The 18,784-nt window shown below is 40.4% G+C and overlaps 2 protein-coding genes across 5 annotated transcripts in view; one reads left to right on the top strand and one right to left on the bottom strand.

The window, feature by feature from the left end:
- The window catches only part of CEP83 (centrosomal protein 83), a 144,306-nt gene extending 136,233 nt beyond the window's left edge, over positions 1 to 8,073 (bottom strand). For 3 of the 4 annotated variants that reach the window (XM_044941820.2, XM_006064485.4, XM_044941821.2), the window contains exon 1: positions 7,652 to 8,073. The gene's annotated coding sequence lies outside the window, so the exon portion shown is untranslated. Of the gene's footprint in view, positions 1 to 7,649 lie in introns of all 4 variants that reach the window. The other variant, XM_044941819.2, reaches the window with a different exon arrangement.
- Positions 7,663 to 15,999, top strand: LOC112584414. Its single transcript, XM_045165521.1, has 3 exons — positions 7,663 to 7,803; positions 7,913 to 8,602; positions 14,106 to 15,999. The coding sequence occupies exons 1-3, from the start codon at positions 7,663 to 7,665 to the stop codon at positions 14,208 to 14,210; spliced, it is 936 nt and encodes a 311-aa protein (XP_045021456.1). The 3' UTR covers positions 14,211 to 15,999.
- The last annotated feature ends 2,785 nt before the right edge of the window (positions 16,000 to 18,784 follow it).

Raw genomic sequence — 18,784 nt, 5'->3', positions numbered from 1 at the left:
CTAATGCTTTCAAACTGTGGTGTTAGAGAAGACTCTTGAGAGTTCCTTGGACTTTGCAAGGAGATCAAACCAGTCCATCCTAAAGGAAATCAACCCTGAATATTGATTGGAAGGACTGATGCTGAAGCTGAAGCTCCAATACTCTGGCTACCTAATGCAAAGAGCCAATTCCCTGGAAAAGATCCTGATGCTGGCAAAGATTGAGGGCAAGAGGAGAAGGGAGTGACAGAGGATGAGATGGTTGGATGGCATAACTGACTCAATGGACATGAGTTTGAGCAAATGCAGAGAGAAAGTGAAGGACAAGAAAGCCTGGCATGCTGCAGTTCATAGAACTGGAAAGAGTTGGACATGACTTAGCGACTGAACAACAACAAAGCAACAAAGGTTTACTGTATAGCACAGGGGACTATAGGCAATACCTTATAATAACCTATAATGGAAAATAATTTCAAAAATAATATATGTGTAAGTGAATCACCTTGCTGTTCACCTGCAACACTGTAAGTCAACTATACTTCAATAATATATGTATATATTAAAAAAAGAGTAACAAAAGAATATCACTCAGGAAATTCCAAAGGTTTTAGGAGCTCTGTGTCAGCAATTAAGGACAAAGACCAAATATACCCTATAAGCTTACCATATGTCTCAGCAATTCCACTCCAAGGACTCTACCTGAGAGAAACGAAAACATGTGCTCACCCAAACATTTATGCAAATCTTTATGGAAGCGTTATTCACAATAGTTGAAAAAAAATGAAAACAATCCAAAACGTCCATCAACTGATGAATGAATGTGAACATTTATATGAAAACAATTTAAAAAAAGAACAAAATACTGATACATGCTACATAGATGAACTTCAAAAATATTAAGTGAAAGAAGTCTGATACAAAAGACATTTATGTATGTGTTTTTTATTCCATTTATATGAAATGTGGAGAAAAGACCAATGTATAGAGAAAGCAGGTAATTGGTTTGTGGAAGTAGGTTAGGCAGTGGATTGACTGCAAACAAGCCTGAGAGAAATGGGTAGAGGGAGTTTAATGAAAATGTGATGACGGCTGTACAATTCTACAAATGTACTAAAAAAACATTGAATTGTATGCTTACAATTGGGTAGAGAAGTTATGTCTTTTGAACTTTAGAAAATGTGATGATTGGACTTCTGTAATCAAGCCTAAGTTCAATTAGCCAAGCAAAAAAGAAAGAATCCAGGTTCTTAATGATGTCACTGAGCCACTGATTTGACTATCCTAGAATCACCTATCTGCGGACTTCTTATATGTGAGTTAATAAAATCTCCCAAAGTTAATAATAAAAGGATAAGAAAGTTCTAAGGGATACAAGAATATGTTAATTTCATTATAGAAAATTTGGAATTACCATCTGTAAGGAAAGGTATCAAGGAAAAGGCAGGACTTCTGGTGGATCTTGAAGGATAAAAGATTATGATGAGGGTGGAGGAGTGGGGAGAACAGGCAGAAAAGTGTTAAGAAGAATCTGTAACAGTGGAATGGATAAAAGTTAACATTTAACAAGTGCCCACTGTAACTCAGTCAGGCATTACAACATATATCTTTTAACCCATGTGACTCTTGCAGATTAAAAAAATATATATTATATCATTTTACACATGAAGACACTGAGGACCCTAAAATAACTTCTTTTTAGACCTTTTGAGGACCCTAAAATAACTTTTCCAAAAAGCCAAGCAGGTAGTGCAAGTGGTAGAGCCAAGATTTTAATTTTCAATCTCAGGATTCAGGCCCTAAAACATGTACTTATTCATCTCTGATATGCTGCTAACCAAAGACTTTTCCCCATTTGCAACTTCAGATATTTGTAGAGATCATCTTTGCATTCATGAGTTTACATTTACATAGCTACACTATGTTTCTTGACTAGCAACTTCCATTTAAACAATAAAGTAAATGTGATACACATTCCCTCCTTGGATTCCAAAACTCTACCCTCCTCTGGTTTTGCTCCCTATTCTTTTACTCCACCTTCTCATTACATGCTGATGTTCACCAGCCGCTGTCTACACCCAGGATCTTACCTACTACCATGGCTGACAACTTCTGACCCTATCTCTCCAATTCAGAGAAACTCCTGTTTTCCATGTCTGATTAATTCCCTCCAGGCCATGCTGAATATTTCTTTGTCCACTCTCAGATTACTCTTACATAATTCAAATGAGGCATTCCTTAATCACAGTGTATCATGTCTGCAGTTCTCGGTCAGTTGTCCTCCCTACATGCCCCCAGTGAGAGAAGTTGCTCAGCTGTGTCCGACTCTTTGAGACCCCATGGACTGTCAGGCTCCTTCGTCCATGGAATTTTCCAGGCAAAGATACTGGAGTGGGTTGCCATTTGAACACACCCTTATTTATTTACTGAATTTATATTACAAATAATTATCCATTTCTCCCACCAAAGCTGCTTGAGACTATGTCTTATTCACAATCTGGTACTCTGGTATCTAGCACAGTGAAAGACACATAATGGGCACTCAAATATTGACTAAACCAATGAACAGAAGAAATAAGATTTGCTTTAAATTGGAAGGGTATAATTTCTTAAAGAATTCTTTGGGAATTTATTTTTTCAAGCGAGAAAAGAGGCCAAGAAAGGTTAAGTGACTTAGTCAAGCTATGGTCGCCTGAGTCATAATTCTCTTCCCACAAAATCAGGGTGCCTATCAATTCATGCTTATAGATCTACCCTCTCAATGAACCTCTGGAAGTAATATTAAAATGTTATCTAAAAAAGAACCATTTCAACTTCATCCATTCCAGCTCTGGCTGGCTCTATCAGTTGTACAGAACTCTGATATTAATTATTATTTACCAGTTTTTTTCTGTCTAGAATAATCTTTAATTGAACCAGTCTTTTCACACGTTCTTCACATGCAACTCAATATATATTTATCTTGCATCCCTATGTGGAAAACATGAAAGTTATGATTTGTCAGCACTTAAAAAAAAAAAAAAGTAATTATATCATATGTAATTTCAGTTTGTCTCCCTTAATGTGATTCAGTTGAGAAAAACAGACTGAATGTGAACACTAGAGATAGGCACTGCAACTTCATTGGGAAAATCCCTGTAGCCCAAAGCTAACGTTGCCAGTGGTTGCTATACTCGACCGCAATCGTGTTACTGGGCAACAACTCAGAAGCTAAGACAGCCAGCTCACTAAGAAGCAACTGAATTAAACCAAGATTTATAAAAGGACTCTTGAGACTCAACTTTTTAATACCTTTAACTAAAATGACTCTTTGTCATAAGCATCAGATACAAGATTTACAGCAAAACTATTAAAATACCTAGAATTTATTTGAAGAGAGTGATAAATACTTTCCAAAAGAGAATAGCTAGGTTTAGGCTCCTCCTAACTCCATGAATTTTAACCCAAAAGTGATGTGAAGTTACAATATTCAGAAAACAAATAACTGGACACTTCAAGCCACACTGGTGGCTTTAATTTCTTTCTGGATTATAGCTCAGTTAAACTTTATTAAAAAAAAAAAAAAAATAGTGCTAGACTAGAGTCTGTGATCTTTCCAGCACCCAGAGAGGCAGTCCTGATAGAAAAATATAAAACTTGAGAGAACTGTTAATTTATGAGGGCCAAATGAAAATAAAAACATAATTTCATAAAGTAAGTCTTTACTAGGTAAAAAGTAAAATGGAAAGGGGCAAAATGAGGAAACAGAAAGAGAGGAATGGAAGAGGGCAGGGAAGAGGAAAGGAAGGAAAGGAAGTGGGGGAATTATTTTAAACCCAGATTCTACTAAAGAAGAACTAGGAAACTGACCAAACTCCCAAGACCACTAGGGAAATAGTGCCAGCATTCCTGAGGGAGTCCTTACAGCTAATACTGTCATGGGAAATTCTCAACTATTCATACTTTCTAGGAACAGAAACTTTACCTCCAATTCCAGTTGAATCCCCTCTTTTTAATCCCCTTTCTAATGGCTGATCATTGCCCTTTCTCCCTCAGTTACTCTCAAAAGATTTTCGTTTACTTGCACTACACTACAGGAGGAGTACAAATACACATTCCTCATCTCTAATAAACATTTATTCAGCAACTCCTATTTGGAAAAGACTAAGGATACAGTTTACTGAGATCTGATGTTCTGCCCCTAAAGAGCTTATCATCTATAGTCAGGAAGGTACGAGATACATAGAAATGTTATAACAATACAGTATAAAGTTTCAAGTGAGCAGGACTGATAAATACATTCTGCAGGACTTCAGAGGTGGAGTGCAGTATGTTACCACAAAATCTGCCTCTTTGGTATAGTGACGGAGTTAAAAGCACCTGAGAAACAGCAGATGAAAGAGGAGCACTCAGACTGTCCTTTTTCTTCCAGAAAGCAGGAGATAAAACTCCCATGTGAAAGGTGCCCTCCCTGTACCAGGAGGAAGGAAGACATTCTTATCACTAGAGGCAGTGAATGAATCAAAGCCAAGAAATTTGTACCAACTTGTTAAACTAACCATTATCTTCCTGGTCATTTCTCCAATTTGTTCCCCCTAGCCCAAAACTCTTTGTCAATTTTTCACAAATTAGTTTCTTTGTCTAAAAGATATAGACCAGCTCTAACTTAGGACCTTTTGACTTCACAATAGTGCATAAAGCAATTCACTGGTGCAGACGGTAAAGAGTCTGCCAGCAATGCAGACCTGAGTTCAATCCTTGGGTCGGGAAGATCCCCTGGAGAAATAAATGGCCACCCACTCCAGGACTGTTGCCTGGAGAATTCCATGGACAGAGGAGCCTGGCGGGCTACAGTCCATGGGGTCACACTTGGACACACCTGAGCCACTAACACTTTCACCTTTCACTTTCAATTCACATTCAGTAGAAACCGCACTTCAAATTTTTAACTTTGATCTTTTGCCAGCCTGTGATATGCAATACAGACCTCTCTCTCCTGATTCTGGGCAGCTGCAGCTCCCAGCAATCAAGAAGGTAAAGAACTGATATACTTCCAACCATTCTGGACCCATACAACCATTATATCTTTCACTTTCAGTACAGTATTCAGTAAGTTACATGACATAATCAACACTTTATTATAAAACAGGCTGCATGTTAGATGATTTTGCCCAACCTTGTAGGCTGATATAAGTGCTCTGAGCATGTTTAAGGTAGGGTAGACTAAGGTATGATGTAATTGGGTAGGTTAGGTATATTAAACGCATCAGCTTATGATAGGGGAGGTAACACCACAGTAAGTCAAGGAAGATTTGTAAAAGCTTCCTGCTCTGGTCACTTTTTCCAGTCTTCATTCTCCGTGTACGTGAAAAAGACATTTTTTTTTAAACGTGTATGCTGTTCTACTGTTAATCTATATCAATTTAATTATTAGGGCCAGCCAGAGACCCTAAAAGGGTAGAGAATTTTTCCTCCCTACAGAGTCGAACTTTATAGAGTGTGTACTATTTAGATTTTAGGAAAGGAAAGAAATCAGGTCAGGTAGGGAGAAAGAATGAAGACTGGTAAGGAAAGGAGAAAGCACATAGTAGGTTTAGACAATGGTCTGGTCAGAGGATAGCTTTTCTATAAAGAACATAAGCTTGAAAAGGCAGATGTGATGAAATTCTGAAGAGTTCAGATAAGGAACGTGAACTTCAGTCAACAGGAAAGAGTACCTCTGAACATTTTTACACAGGTTAGACAACTTAAGAAAATTACTTGCTGAGCCTAATGCATTACATATGACAAAGTTAAAATAAAACTCATTTACTTTAGGCAGAGATAGCACCTAGAAAACACCATACATACAAAGAACTTGGACCATTCACTAATCTGTTAAGATTTCATTCTTCTAGGCTTAAATTATAACTTCCCATGACAAAATGCTGACTTCTGATTACTAAGGAGTTTATCACACCAACATGTATGAGTCATCCTGGATTTTTCTCCTTTGTTTGTCTTGCCCAATTCTTGACAATTTCATTACTTCAACATCAGTATACAGGAAAGGAAAGAGGGAAAGGACTAAAACAAAGTCTACAGATTTTTGAAATAGTCAGGGCATGATGGAAATAACAAAACTTTAAGTTCCAACTCCCATCACTAATAGTCCGACTTCAAAGAAGTCATTCACTCTCACAGTGTCTCAGGTGTTCTCACCTTTTTTCCATACTTGACGGGTTACTGCATTCAATATCACCCCAAAAGTGGTCTAAAAACTACCTACCAGCATAATTCACTTTATTGCGCTTCATGGTATTGCACCTCACAAACAGTGCAATTTTTTTACATATTGTAGGTTTGTGGCAACTCCGCACTGTGAGACAATGGTCAACACTTTTTAGCAATTAAGTATTTTAATTAAGATATGTATATTTTTAGACATAATGCACACTGCACCCTTAACAGACTACAGTATAGTGTAAACACAACTTTTATATGCACTGAAAAATAAAAACAAAAAATTTATGTGACTCGCTTTACTGCAGTGGTCTGGAACCAAATCCACAGTATCTCCCAGGTACACCTTACTTGCCAAACAAATTATATCATTAAGGGTTCAATGAGTGGAGAAGAGTGAGATTATTGGCTAAACCAAGGTTTAAAAACCACCTGTGGGCAGTTAGTGTTTCAATCTCCCAGTGCTGTTACCCTAAACTGGTATTACTCTACTACTTGATAAAATTTCTAAATATAACCACACTTCACCTGGTTAGAAAATACTCAAAGGGGAACATCTGACTTCCTATGTCCGAAAAAACCAAAAGGTGTAACTCAAATTCATTTTTAACTCTCTGGAGAGTTCTACACAACTCTGAAATCTAAAGCAATCTAATAATTCTAAACAAAGTGAGTTTGAAATCGCAGCTCAATACAAAAGGTGAATATGAACTGCAACCACCTACAGACTGAACCCCTGAATTTAGAAAATTCTGAATCCAGATAATTGTAGGATACACATATTTAATTATATTCTAGTTGAGTATTAGACTTGTTTACAAGAGATGTTGCTTGGTAACAGAAGCAATGCTTTAACAACCTACTCAGTTTTAGATCTACTCAAGTATTTCATGCTCATAGTCTGAACACAGTATGAACTATATACTATATATGAGAAACTATGAACAAGTTTCTTGTTATCCTAGACATCTTCAACATTTTACTGAGACAGTTTCATCATTACAACTTTTGTGACCAAAGGCTTTTAAAATACTTGGAAGGGGCATTTTAAAAGCCAAGTGCCCGTTTATTTCGATCAAAATTTGGACATTAAGGGCATATCAAAATGTCCATTAAAGCCCAGCACTCACATATTCTAACGCTATCTCTGTAACGACAGCCAACATCACTGCTAGAATTGTCTTCAGGGTCAACGAAAACGGTAGCATAATTTTTTTTCGCAAGCGAAACTAGATGTATCCCACGTTTAGTCAGGTTTTAAACGGGCTACACAAGCACCACGCCGGAGCACATTAAAAAGCCCCATAAAGAGTTTCACGTGCAGTCAATCGGCTACAGAGCATTCTCCCAGCTTACTTTTCTAACACCCTCTCCAACTGCTCCACGAGAAAAATAACAAAAGAAGAACTCAAGGGCAAGTTGTGAAGAAAAAAGCCATGAGTATTCCAAGCCACGGACAAGAAGCGTTACCTACCAGACTCACACATGGTCCTTGCAACACAGCAAACAGTGACCGGTGATCTGGCCGCACTCGCCAGGCGGACAACCCTCACGGCTCTCTTCCCGCCGGGGCATTGGGGCTACGGGAGGCGGTCCCGCACGCGGGTTGCCGACCCAGCCCGTCACGTCTGACGAGGTCTCGGCTGCCGCTCGTGGCACAGGCTGAAGAGCAGGAGCCGGACAGCCGAGCGCGCCCCTCGGGCTCCCGACCCTAGGGAAATGTGGGGTATCCCAGGAGAGCTCCAAAGGCAGAGAGGGCGGCGATGGAAAAAAGCCCCGCTCCTCCTCGGCGGACCGGCGTTCTCAGGGGTGCGGGGCCGGCGCCGAAGTCCGGCCGGGAAGGCACCCCGGGCCCGCCGCCCCGCAAACCCCACGGAGCGGACTCGGTACCGAGACCCAAGGGCGCGCGAAGCAGGAAGTCCCGCCCCCACGCCGACGTCACCCTCGCCGCGGACGCCGGCCGCGGCCGGAGGCCGTTAGAGGGAGGAGAGGGAGGAGACGAGCGGCCCGAGGCGGGAGCTGCGGCCGACAACCGCGGGAACGCCGGGCCCGGGCGGCGCCCCGAGAGGCCTCTGGGGGTCGCCAAGATCCCCAGGGGCAAAAGGAACGCACAGTCCGGGGCCGGCACCTGCTTCAGGGAGCCAGAGTGAGGCGCGCAGTAGAGCGGGAAGCCGCGCTCCCTCGCCTCCTCCCCACGCAGCCCCTCCGGGGCTTTCCTCCAGCTTCCCGCTTGTGCGCTCGGCCCCGCTCTTCGCACACTTTTTTCCTGTCTGAGGACTCTGGTGGTGGTCCTGGCGCCACCGCCGCCTGCCTTCGTGCCCTACCGTGCAGATTAGAGAGTCTCGAAGTCGCTGCCTTACGTCGGCCGTGGGGCCTCCGCCCACGAGTGCGGAGCCGGCGCGGCCTGCCCGGAGGAAATGGCCCGGTCAGAACCGGGGCCCAGGCGCTGGTCCCCCTCGCCGCCCGCTCCAGATCTCAAAACGTGTCACCAGCTCAAGTTCAGGGCCCACTGGGGTAACGTTGTGAACGGTTTGTCTCTATGTGGTAAACTAGAGTTGGAATACAAATTCTAGGTTTTGAGAATGTCAGTTATAGGCCAAGGGCTGAAATAAGGTAGGACTTCAGCCTTTCAGAACAGGAGGTAGGAGGAATGGGCAGCCTGCCTTCCCCTTCCAATGCCGCCGAGCTTGGGTTTTAATTGTCACGACCCTATGTAGCACAGCTTATCCCCTCCCCTCCCCAAGGTTAACATTTTCGAGCTCTAGTTATGATTAGAAAGGCAACTGAAATTAGGACCTTTTTGTGAAAATGAGGAAAGAGGAGTCATTAGATGGGACTGAGAGATGGGTAATGGATGTTAATGGATCACAAAGATGTGGGAGATATATCAGGGAACAAAATACAGAATCCATAAATGAACTGCTGTGTACACATCAATAATAGTAGTTCACATCCTCTGAGCAATTACATGTCAACTACTGGAGTACCTTTTCAGATTATCTTATTTCACTCTCTGTAAGATAGATGCAATTATTATTATCTTGATTTTACAACATTACCTAGAGCCTTTACTGGTGACTGATGAAGTCAGTCAGTCTGACTCCAGAAGTCTCAGTGGAATCAATAAACTGTATGTTACAAATCATTGGTCAGTGGGAAAAAGATTATCTGAGGAATGACTAAACATTGGGGAGAGGCTATTCAACTATTATATTTGTTAAATACCAGACGAATCAAGAATTTAAATGTAAAGAATGAAACCATAAAAATACTACAAGAAAATTGAGGAAACTAAAATAATCCTGAGAAAGGCCTTTTCTAAGTATGAAGCAAGAACTAGAAACCATAAAAGAAAAAAATGATAAAAATTAACCACATAAAGATTGTAATCTACACACAAATAATAACCAATGGAAAATCAATGTGTATCATGTGAAAAAAGAAGGGAAAAGATTCCTAATACACAAAAATGTCATAGAATATCATTTTTAAAACAACACAATAAAATTGGCAAAGGATATCAATAGGACTTTCTTAAACCAAGAAAAACATCTAATTAACAAATGAAAAGATGTTCAAGTTGCAAACATCCTTTTTGTCAGTGTACACAGTGCAGTGGGGATGCAATTACTGTCATGCATTACTGGTGTGAAATTGAAATTGGCACACCAATATTCATCAAAATTTAACGTAAGCATTAGCCGTTGCCCCAGCAATCTCATTTTCTAGTCATATATGCTAAAGAAAATAAAACATTTACAAGGATGTTCCTCACTCCCTTTTTATAATATGTGCTTCTAGAAACAGTGTAGGGAGAAGGCAATGGCACCCCACTCCAGTACTGTTGCCTGGAAAATCCCATGGATGGAGGAGCCTGGTGGGCTGCAGACCATGGGGTCCCTAAGAGTTGGACACGACTGAGCGACTTCACTTTCACTTTCCACTTTCATGCACTGGAGAAGGAAATGGCAACCCACTCCAGTGTTCTTGCCTGGAGAATCCCATGGACGGAGAAGCCTGGTAGGCTGCAGTCCATGGGGTCGCACAGAGTTGGACACGACTGAAGTGACTTAGCAGCAGCAGCAGCAGCAGTAGAAACAGTGTAAGTACCATCACTAGGACACTAGTTAAATATATGATGGTACCTACATACAGTGAAAAACCCCTGAGCTGCTAAAAATGATGATGTAAATCTCTATATGAAAATCTGTCCATAGCACATAAGTTTCTTTTTACCTCTAAAAAGCAGAGTACAGTTTAGCATCATTAGGGAAATGCAAATTAAAACCATGATTTTTTCCATTTTTTCCATGAGATTCCATTACGTGCACTAAACTCTAAGTCTAATAATAACACAAATATTAGAATTTGAACCAGCTAGAATTCATACATTGCTGGTATGAGTGCATAATAGTAAAAACACTTTGAAAAACTTCTTGGCAGTTTGTTTATAGTTAAATATTCATCTAACCTATTCATGACCCAGCAGTATCAGTTTTAGATAGTTATCAAAGAGAAATGAAAATACATGTTCACAAAAAAACAAAGTTTAAAGCAACCTAATTCATAGTAACTAAAAACTAGAAACAACCCAAATGTACATCAACAGGAGCATAGATAAGCAAATCATATATTTATAGAATTGAATGCATGTGCTTGCATGCAAAGTCGCTTCAGTCATGTCTTTGACTCTGAGACCCTACGGACTGTAGCCCACCAGGCTCCTCTGCCCATGGGACTCTCCAGGCAAGAATACTGGAGTGGGTTGCCATTTTCTGAACCCATGTCTCATGTCTCCTGCATTGGCAGGCAGATTCTTTACCACTAGCATCACCTGGGAAGCCCCATACAATAGAATACAACACACCCATAAAAACCTAACAACATGGATAAATCTCACAGATATCTTAAAGAAGAAGGCACAGTAGAGTGCGTGCTGTATGGTTCTATTTATGTGAAATCCAAGAAAGACAATACTAATCTGGCATCAGAAGTTGGCTGCAGAGGACAATGGCAAGGCAGATACAAGAGAACTTTCAGGAGTAACACAAAGGATCTATATTTTGCTGCAGTTACACAAGTATACATACAGTTATCAAACCAAAATGAAATGTCTAAGAACAAAGTTGAAGGACTAAAGCTACAGTAATCGAGATGCTGTGGTATTAGTAAAATAATAGACAAATAGATCAATGGCAACAGAATAGGCAGCCCAGAAACAGACACCCATAAACTTAATCAACCTTTGACAAATAAGCAAAAGCAACACAATGGAGCAGATAGTCACTTAAACAAATGCTGCTAGAACAACTGGACATCCACGTGCAAAAATATGATTCTGGGCACAAACCTTATACCTTTAACAAAAATTAACTCGAATCACAGACCTAAATGTAAAACACAAAACTATAAAACTCCTAGAAGATGACATAGGAGAAAACCTAGATAACTTTGGGTATAGTGATGTCTTTTTAAGTTTTCAATATTTTTAAGTACAATTAACCTACAACACTTGTGTTAGTTCTAGATGTACAACATAGTGATTCCATATTTCTATACATTACAAAATGATCACCATAATAAATCTAGTTACCATCTGTCACTATACAATATTCTGGAGTATATTCCCCATACTATGCATTTCATCCCCATGATTCATTTATTTTGTAACTGGTGATGCCTTTTCAGATAAAACACCAGACATCATCCATGAAAGAGATAATTGATAAGTTGGACTTCATTAAAATGAAAAACTATGCTCTGCAAAAGACAGTGTCAAGAAAATTAGAAAACAAGCCACAGACTGGAGAAAATATTCACAAAAGATGTACCTGATAAAGGACTATTATCCAAAATATACAAAGAACCTTTAAAATTTGATAAGAAAATAATCTGATTTTAAAATCGGCCAAAAACCTTAACAGACACTTCAAAAAAGAAGATAAACAGATGGCAAATAAGTATATGAAAAGATGTTCCACATCATAAATCATCATGAAATTCAAACTAGAACAACGAAATACTTCTACACACCTATTAGAATGGCCAAAATTCAGAATACTGTTAACACCAAATGTTGGCAAGGATGTGGAGCAACAGAAACTCTCATTCATTGCTGATGGGAACGCAAAATGCTAGAGACTAGAGGACAGTTTGGCGGTTTCTTAGAAAACAAACTCTTACCATATGATCCAGCAATTGCACTTCCTGGTATTTATCCAAAAGAATGGGAAACTTATGTTCACATTAAAACCTGCACACATATGTTTTAGCAGTTTTATTCATAATTGCTAACATTTGGAAGCAATCAAGATATCCTTCAACAGGTGAACTGATAAACTGGTACATCCGGATAATGGAATGCTGCATGCATGTAGGTGATCAGTTGTGTCCAAATCTTTCCAACATCATAGACTGTAGCCCACCGGGCCCCTCTGTCCATGGGATTTTCCAGGCAAGACTATTGGAGTGGGTTGCCATTCCTTCTCCAGGGGATCTTCAATATTCAAGGATCAAACCTATGTCTCCTGCTTGGCAGGTGGATTCTTTACAACTGAGCCACCTAGGAAGTCCATGTTAATTATATCACAATAAAATACACATAAATATTTTAAAGTGCTAATAAAGATGATTCTATTAACTGAAATACCAATGTCTGCTAGCAAGGTCGCTTTCTTCCTTATATCAAGATATCCAAAAAATATAACTAGTAATCATAAAGTTGTTTGGTGCACCTATATTCAGAATAAAGAAAAGGATACGGTCCAGAGGGGTAAATCCAAGCTACAGAAAAGCTTGATAAGCTATAAAATGACAACCAATGTCTTTGTTTACTATGGCAGATAAAGAAAGAAAGAATGGCTATAATAATGAAGGCTTTGATAATCATGGAGCTAACAAAGCTCACATTACATGTACATAAGTGGAATAACAGGGTCCTTAGGAACCTAATAGAAAATAGTTTTATAAGTTTAAATTTTAAATGAGAGAAGTGAGGACATGTGGAATATTTGATTAAGAATGAGTGATTTAGGATATGGGAATTCTTTTGATGAAAAGCAGGCATTCCAGTATTGCTTTTCACATTTAATGCTTTGTTGCCAAAGCCAGAAATAACGTTGAGGAATAAGCTTGTATTTCAGAATGTCAATGAAAAGAAGTTGTATGTCATATGGCTCAGTGGCAGACAGAACTATTTTTGTATTAAAATTTCACATACCTTATTTTCTCATCTCTTCTTTCCTATTTCTCTTTCATCATGCTACTTTTCCTTCTTGTTTTATTTCATCTTATTCATTTTTTTCTCTTTTTCCTCCTTTACATCAGGTTAACTTTAGTTTCATGATTGACCTATTGAAGCCATTTTAGGCATTTTTAGACTAATACTCCCATCCCCTGTGAGATCTTAAACCACAGATATCCTGTATATCTGTTTATGTACGGGAGGGCCACAAACCACTGTAATATGGAAGGTTTTTTGCCCATTGAGAATGCATTCTCCAGATGATAAGTTCTTTGAGGGGAAGGACCATGGGGCTTTCCAGGTGATGCTAGTGGTAAAGAACCCGCCTGCCAATGCAGGAGATGTAAGAGATCCGGTTTCAATCCCTGGGTGGGGAAGGTCCCCTGGAGAAGAGCATGGCAACCCACTCAAGTATTCTTTGCTGGAGAATCCCACGGACAGAGGAGCTTGGTGAACTATGGTCCACAGGGTTGAAAAGAGTCGGACATGACTGAAGCAACTTTGCAAACAAACAAAAACAAAAAAAAACCATGTTCTATTTACTATTGTATGTTCTGTGCTTAATATATAATACTTGGGGCATAGTAGGCAATAAATAATTAGATGAATATTTATTGAATTAAAAGTGAAAATGATCTCTGCTACAGACTTGTCAACTACACTAAAATTCGTGGATCTTTTTCAGATGGTGCTACCTACTACTGACTACTCCACAGTCCCTCCACATTCCAAGAATGTCTTCTTGAGACTATATCCTTATGACTTGATGGAAACTTGGAAAGCATTATAATCACAAAAGCAATACTTTTGCAGCCAATTCCAAGAGCAGATTACTTACACAGGAGCTAATTTCATCTATCATAACTGATCTTTCTCTTTAGCTTCAGTTTCAGAAGGTGATCATTTCCTAAACTTACTTCTAAATTCTGTAGCTGTACAGCCTCTTTGGTCTTTAAAACCCCACTATTCAAGTTTATCAGTTTCAATTGAGAAATTCAAAACTTAAAAGAAGGTGAAGGCACTGTAGGAGAGGGAGAAAAGGAACAGAGGAAATCATTAAACTTTTCTGTTTCATAATTGTTTTACCTGAACAATTCTTCGAGCTCAAGTTTTGTGATCTTGATGACTATGTTCTCGAGTGGTTCTCAATAGAAGCATTCTGGCAATCTGTGAAGGTGTCATTAGTTACCTCAAAATGGGGACAGTGCCACCAGCATTTGTGGGTAAGGCCAGGGATGCTAAACATCCTGCAATACATGTGACTTTGGTCAGTTCAGATCCATGGAAAAGTAGACATCAAGAGATTTTGGGGGGAAAATAGCTATTAAGAAAAAAACAAAGAGGAGGCAGGAGGCCAGGAGTGCCCTCAAACTGATGCAGTTCTGCTACCCATGAAACAAGAAAGGGCTGCCATTCAGCTCTGGGAAGTCTTGGCTAGACCAATGAGGAGCCTCCAAAGACTGACCATTTGAAGGGCTCCCCATTTGGGTGGGCGTGGCCTGGCTCTAACACCAGAGCTGTGCTCAGTCTTGATGGGGAGCAGTTCAGGGAGGATGAGGCTATAACATAAATGCTGTGGTGAATTCCCAAGGTATAGCACTAGAAGACTGTCAGATAACTATAACATTCACAGCATTTTCTCTCCCTCTGTATCTCACTCTCTCTATAAAGGAAATAAAAATGACACTTTACTTAGAAACCTTTGCCTGTAAACAAGAGAACAAGTTGATATAAATAAGATCATATGAGACATGCCAAGGTGAATATTTTGATGCTTTCCCTTTTTTTTTTTGGCCAGGTTAAAAACGCGTGGTACAGAATAAGTCTTGGGACACAAGAGACACTTGAGAGCTGAGATCCAGTATGAAAAATAAGATGAATTAACTTCCCAGGCTGCAACAATATTTACATTTCTAAGTTGTCCCAAATTTGTTTCACATTTTGAGCTCAAAAGGCTTATGGGAACTTTAGGGAAACTCCGCTGGCATCTTTTAAATTTTGCTTACTGTCCCCAAGAGGAATAGCATCAGAATTTAACAGAGATGGCACTATCTGGCCTACAGTATCAATAATCTTATCACAGATCGACCCCTGTGGTCCCTGTTAAGACTCTTTGAGGGTTCCAGTTCATTGTCAGCTTCATCGAGTTCACAGTTGTAGCATCACAAATAAAAATAATCTTAGTTGATGGTCTGCGACCTTTTGCCTAAGTTATAGGCAGAGAGTCACATTTATTTTGTTGTTTGAAAAGCTTCATATCACCATTAACAAATGTCTTACTAGTGTATTTGGCTAGCATCTGCTTCTGAAGAGGCTGGCTTGGAAGGAATTTTCATAGTTATTTTTAATTTTTACCTTGACTTTTGGAGGTGAACTGATGTCATTTTTAATTGTTACCAAAGGCATTTTGTCAAAAGATTTCTTTCTGTTTCCACCTTCATCATCATCTTTATAAGTATCATTTCCCAACATTTCTGTAGCTTTAGAAGCATTTGCATCTATTTTTATTCATTTCATGATTTCTTCACTCCTTCCTTTCTAGTCTCTCTTGAAGGAAGATCTGAGCAGTGCATCCCACAACCACCAGAAATACCCCTTGCATCCCCACCGATCCACTTCCCCACCCATGTTCTGGGAGCAGCTCCTCTACAATTTCTCCAGACCTCTCTTCTGGAGTGAGAGCTTACAAGAAGGAGGTTACTGGGAGAAAGTACACCCCCGTTACTCAGTTGGTCTCAGGAATGTAACTACTGCTCATCTTCCTCTTCCTCCTCCATCATCTGCTTCAAAATTTATGACTCTCTACCTGTCACTCTACAGGTCTTAGTGGCTTTACATGAGTATGACCCAAATGCTCTCTTAATGAAAATGTATATTGAGTGGTAATTAGACATTTCTCAGGCTGGGATTGCTGCACATGTCCTTACAGTTCCAATTAAGTATCAATAAACTTCCACATGGTTCACATGCAGTCCACATGTATTTTTCCTGCCTGTTATATGAAAGCAGCCCCTGTTTTTCCTGTTGATTTAGGTCAGTTACTCTTGCCAAGATAGGGACTCCTCTTCTTGCCTGCTGAGGCCTGGACACAAAGAGTTCAAAGTGCCTGAACAGTAATCATAGCCTTTAGTTCAATAAAACTCTTCTGTTCCCTAGCAAAAATGCACTTTCTCTGGGGACCAAGACTTTTAAACCTGCAAAGCCCAGAGTTGTGGTCACAGGAAGCACAAAGTCGCCCAATGACTCATTGAGATGTTTAGTGAGGCCACTTCTGTTCCATCCTCTGGACCCATGTATTCTTCCTATTAGGAGCAGTGCCATTCAGAGGTCTCTGATTCAATTATATACTGGCCCTCTGTCCTCGCAGAATACTGCCTGTAAGGTGGCACCTCAGCTGTGCCTTCAGTACTCAGTTCTTCAGTACTATGCCTTCAGGCTGGCAGCTTCTGGATAGCGCAACAGATGATACAAACAGTAGATGTCTTGGTCATGAGTTCATACTCAAATCACCTTTAATGCGAAGTGGTTCCTTTTTAGATGCTGTGTAGAGTAGGATCTCATACCAGTGGATCTGGTCTTCTGCAAGCTCCTGGATAGTGGTACAGCTGAGGCTCTGCAGGCAAAAAAGGCAAACCCATACCCAGAGTAGGCATTTATCCCAGTGAGGATGAACCAGTGGTTACTTTATAAGGGAAAGGGCTCAGTATTGTTGACTTGCCACCAAATCGCTGCTCTATCTCCTCAAATAATAGTGCCATATTGGGGTCTCGGTGTTTGTCTCTGTTTCTGTTGCTGGCAGCTAGACCTTCCAAGGCAGGAGTAGCTCGACTGGCCTTGATAAGTGGGATTCCATGTTGCTGGGCTCAGTAGCCTCTGTCTCTACAAACATGGCCATTCCATTCATGTGCCCATTGTGCCAGTTCTGGGGTGGGCCATGATAACTCTTGGCTGATGTCAACTGGTAGAATCATTTTATCTCTGTGGTTGTTTCATTCCTTTTCCCATGGTTAATGCTTTCTGGTCAGAATGAAGATAAGATACAAAAATCTTTACTCTTATGCCCACTCTAAATATGTTTGACGACATGCCTCTACTCCAGAACTCCCTGTCTCCAATCTAGGCATCTGTATAAATTCTCACCATGGGTCACTTCTTCCACACAAAGTGAATAACCAGCTACACTGCTTAAAGTTTTGGAAAGCTTTTTCCTCTCCACCATCTTTTAGGGTCACGACTGAATGTGGGTGTAATATGCTGCCATCCATTTTTCACCTCCCACCCATATACCAAGCCAACCCATTATAATCAAGCTTGAGTTTTTTTCTCCTCCCTCAGCTGGTCAAATGTGACCCCCTATGTGGCCACACAGCCTGAGGGTGGGGTGCTGGTACAGGCATAGTGGGTGATGTGGGGGTCTGGGCTACTAGGTCATGTTGTTTACTCTTGCCTTCTGGTCCTATTGGAGTTTAATTCTGAATGCATCATTTCACCGTATTATGATGAACTGCTGCTGGGCCCATCAACTTTATGACTGGGCATGTCTGACAGAACTCAGCTTGTGATGGGCACTTCCGGATCCATGATAACTCGGTGCCCCATAGTCTGGCTTTCTGCCCCTACTAGGGGCTGCTACCATGCTGGGGCTGTTTCTTGAGTAAAGTCTTCTGCTGCAGATGGCATTACCTGGCTCTGAAATCCCAGGGGCCTATATTGTGATCTCCCGCGGGGCTTGTTATGTGTTCCACACTGACTGCTGCAGAGCCTACTGCTGTTCCAGGCGGCACAGAACTGTCACCCAGGATGTGAGCCACAGCAGTTCTCCTGGGTGTGCAATTTGTGCTTCCAGAACCCAAAGAGGCCCATCAGACATCATGCTTCATTTCTGTGGGAGTTGCCAGATACAGGAACTTGTTTTTCACCCTGGAGGGGACGTCTCCACACGCCAATGCCTACTGGACCTCTAAAAACCTTATGGAAGTGGCAGATCCCTGAACCTTCTTAAGGTTTATCTCCTACCCTGTAGATGCATGTATCTTACTGAGGCCTCTAGGATACAAGCCACCTATTGCTCATTCTACCCATCAGTATATTATAGGTGTAATATATTGGTGTGACGTTCTGCAGGGTGTCCAGACAGTCCAGATCCCTTCAGACTGTATTAAAATAGAGGCTAGAAGAGGTAACAGTCCTTGGATGAAGCCAGAAATAAGTTATTCCTTCCACATCAATGTAAACTGCCTCTTATCCTTTTTTTGGAATATAAAAAAGGATTGGAATATAAAAAAAATGCATTCACCAAATCAATAGTCACATAACATGTACCTGCTGCTGCTAAGTCGCATCAGTCATGTCCGACTCTTAGTG

This window comes from Bubalus bubalis, chromosome 4 (genome assembly GCF_019923935.1).
Source record: "Bubalus bubalis isolate 160015118507 breed Murrah chromosome 4, NDDB_SH_1, whole genome shotgun sequence".
NCBI classification, from domain to species: domain Eukaryota; kingdom Metazoa; phylum Chordata; class Mammalia; order Artiodactyla; family Bovidae; genus Bubalus; species Bubalus bubalis.
The sequence above is the reverse complement of the archived record's forward strand: the minus strand, read 5'-3'. Positions and strand labels throughout refer to the sequence as shown.

Coding starts and splice junctions, on each gene's coding strand:
- LOC112584414 (XM_045165521.1), top strand. CDS start 7,663: ATGGTCCTTGCAACACAGCAAACAGTGACCGGTGATCTGGCCGCACTC. Junction 7,804..7,912: donor TTGCCGACCCAGCCCGTCAC/GTCTGACGAGGT, acceptor GGGGTATCCCAG/GAGAGCTCCAAAGGCAGAGA. Junction 8,603..14,105: donor TGCCCGGAGGAAATGGCCCG/GTCAGAACCGGG, acceptor GATCTTTTTCAG/ATGGTGCTACCTACTACTGA.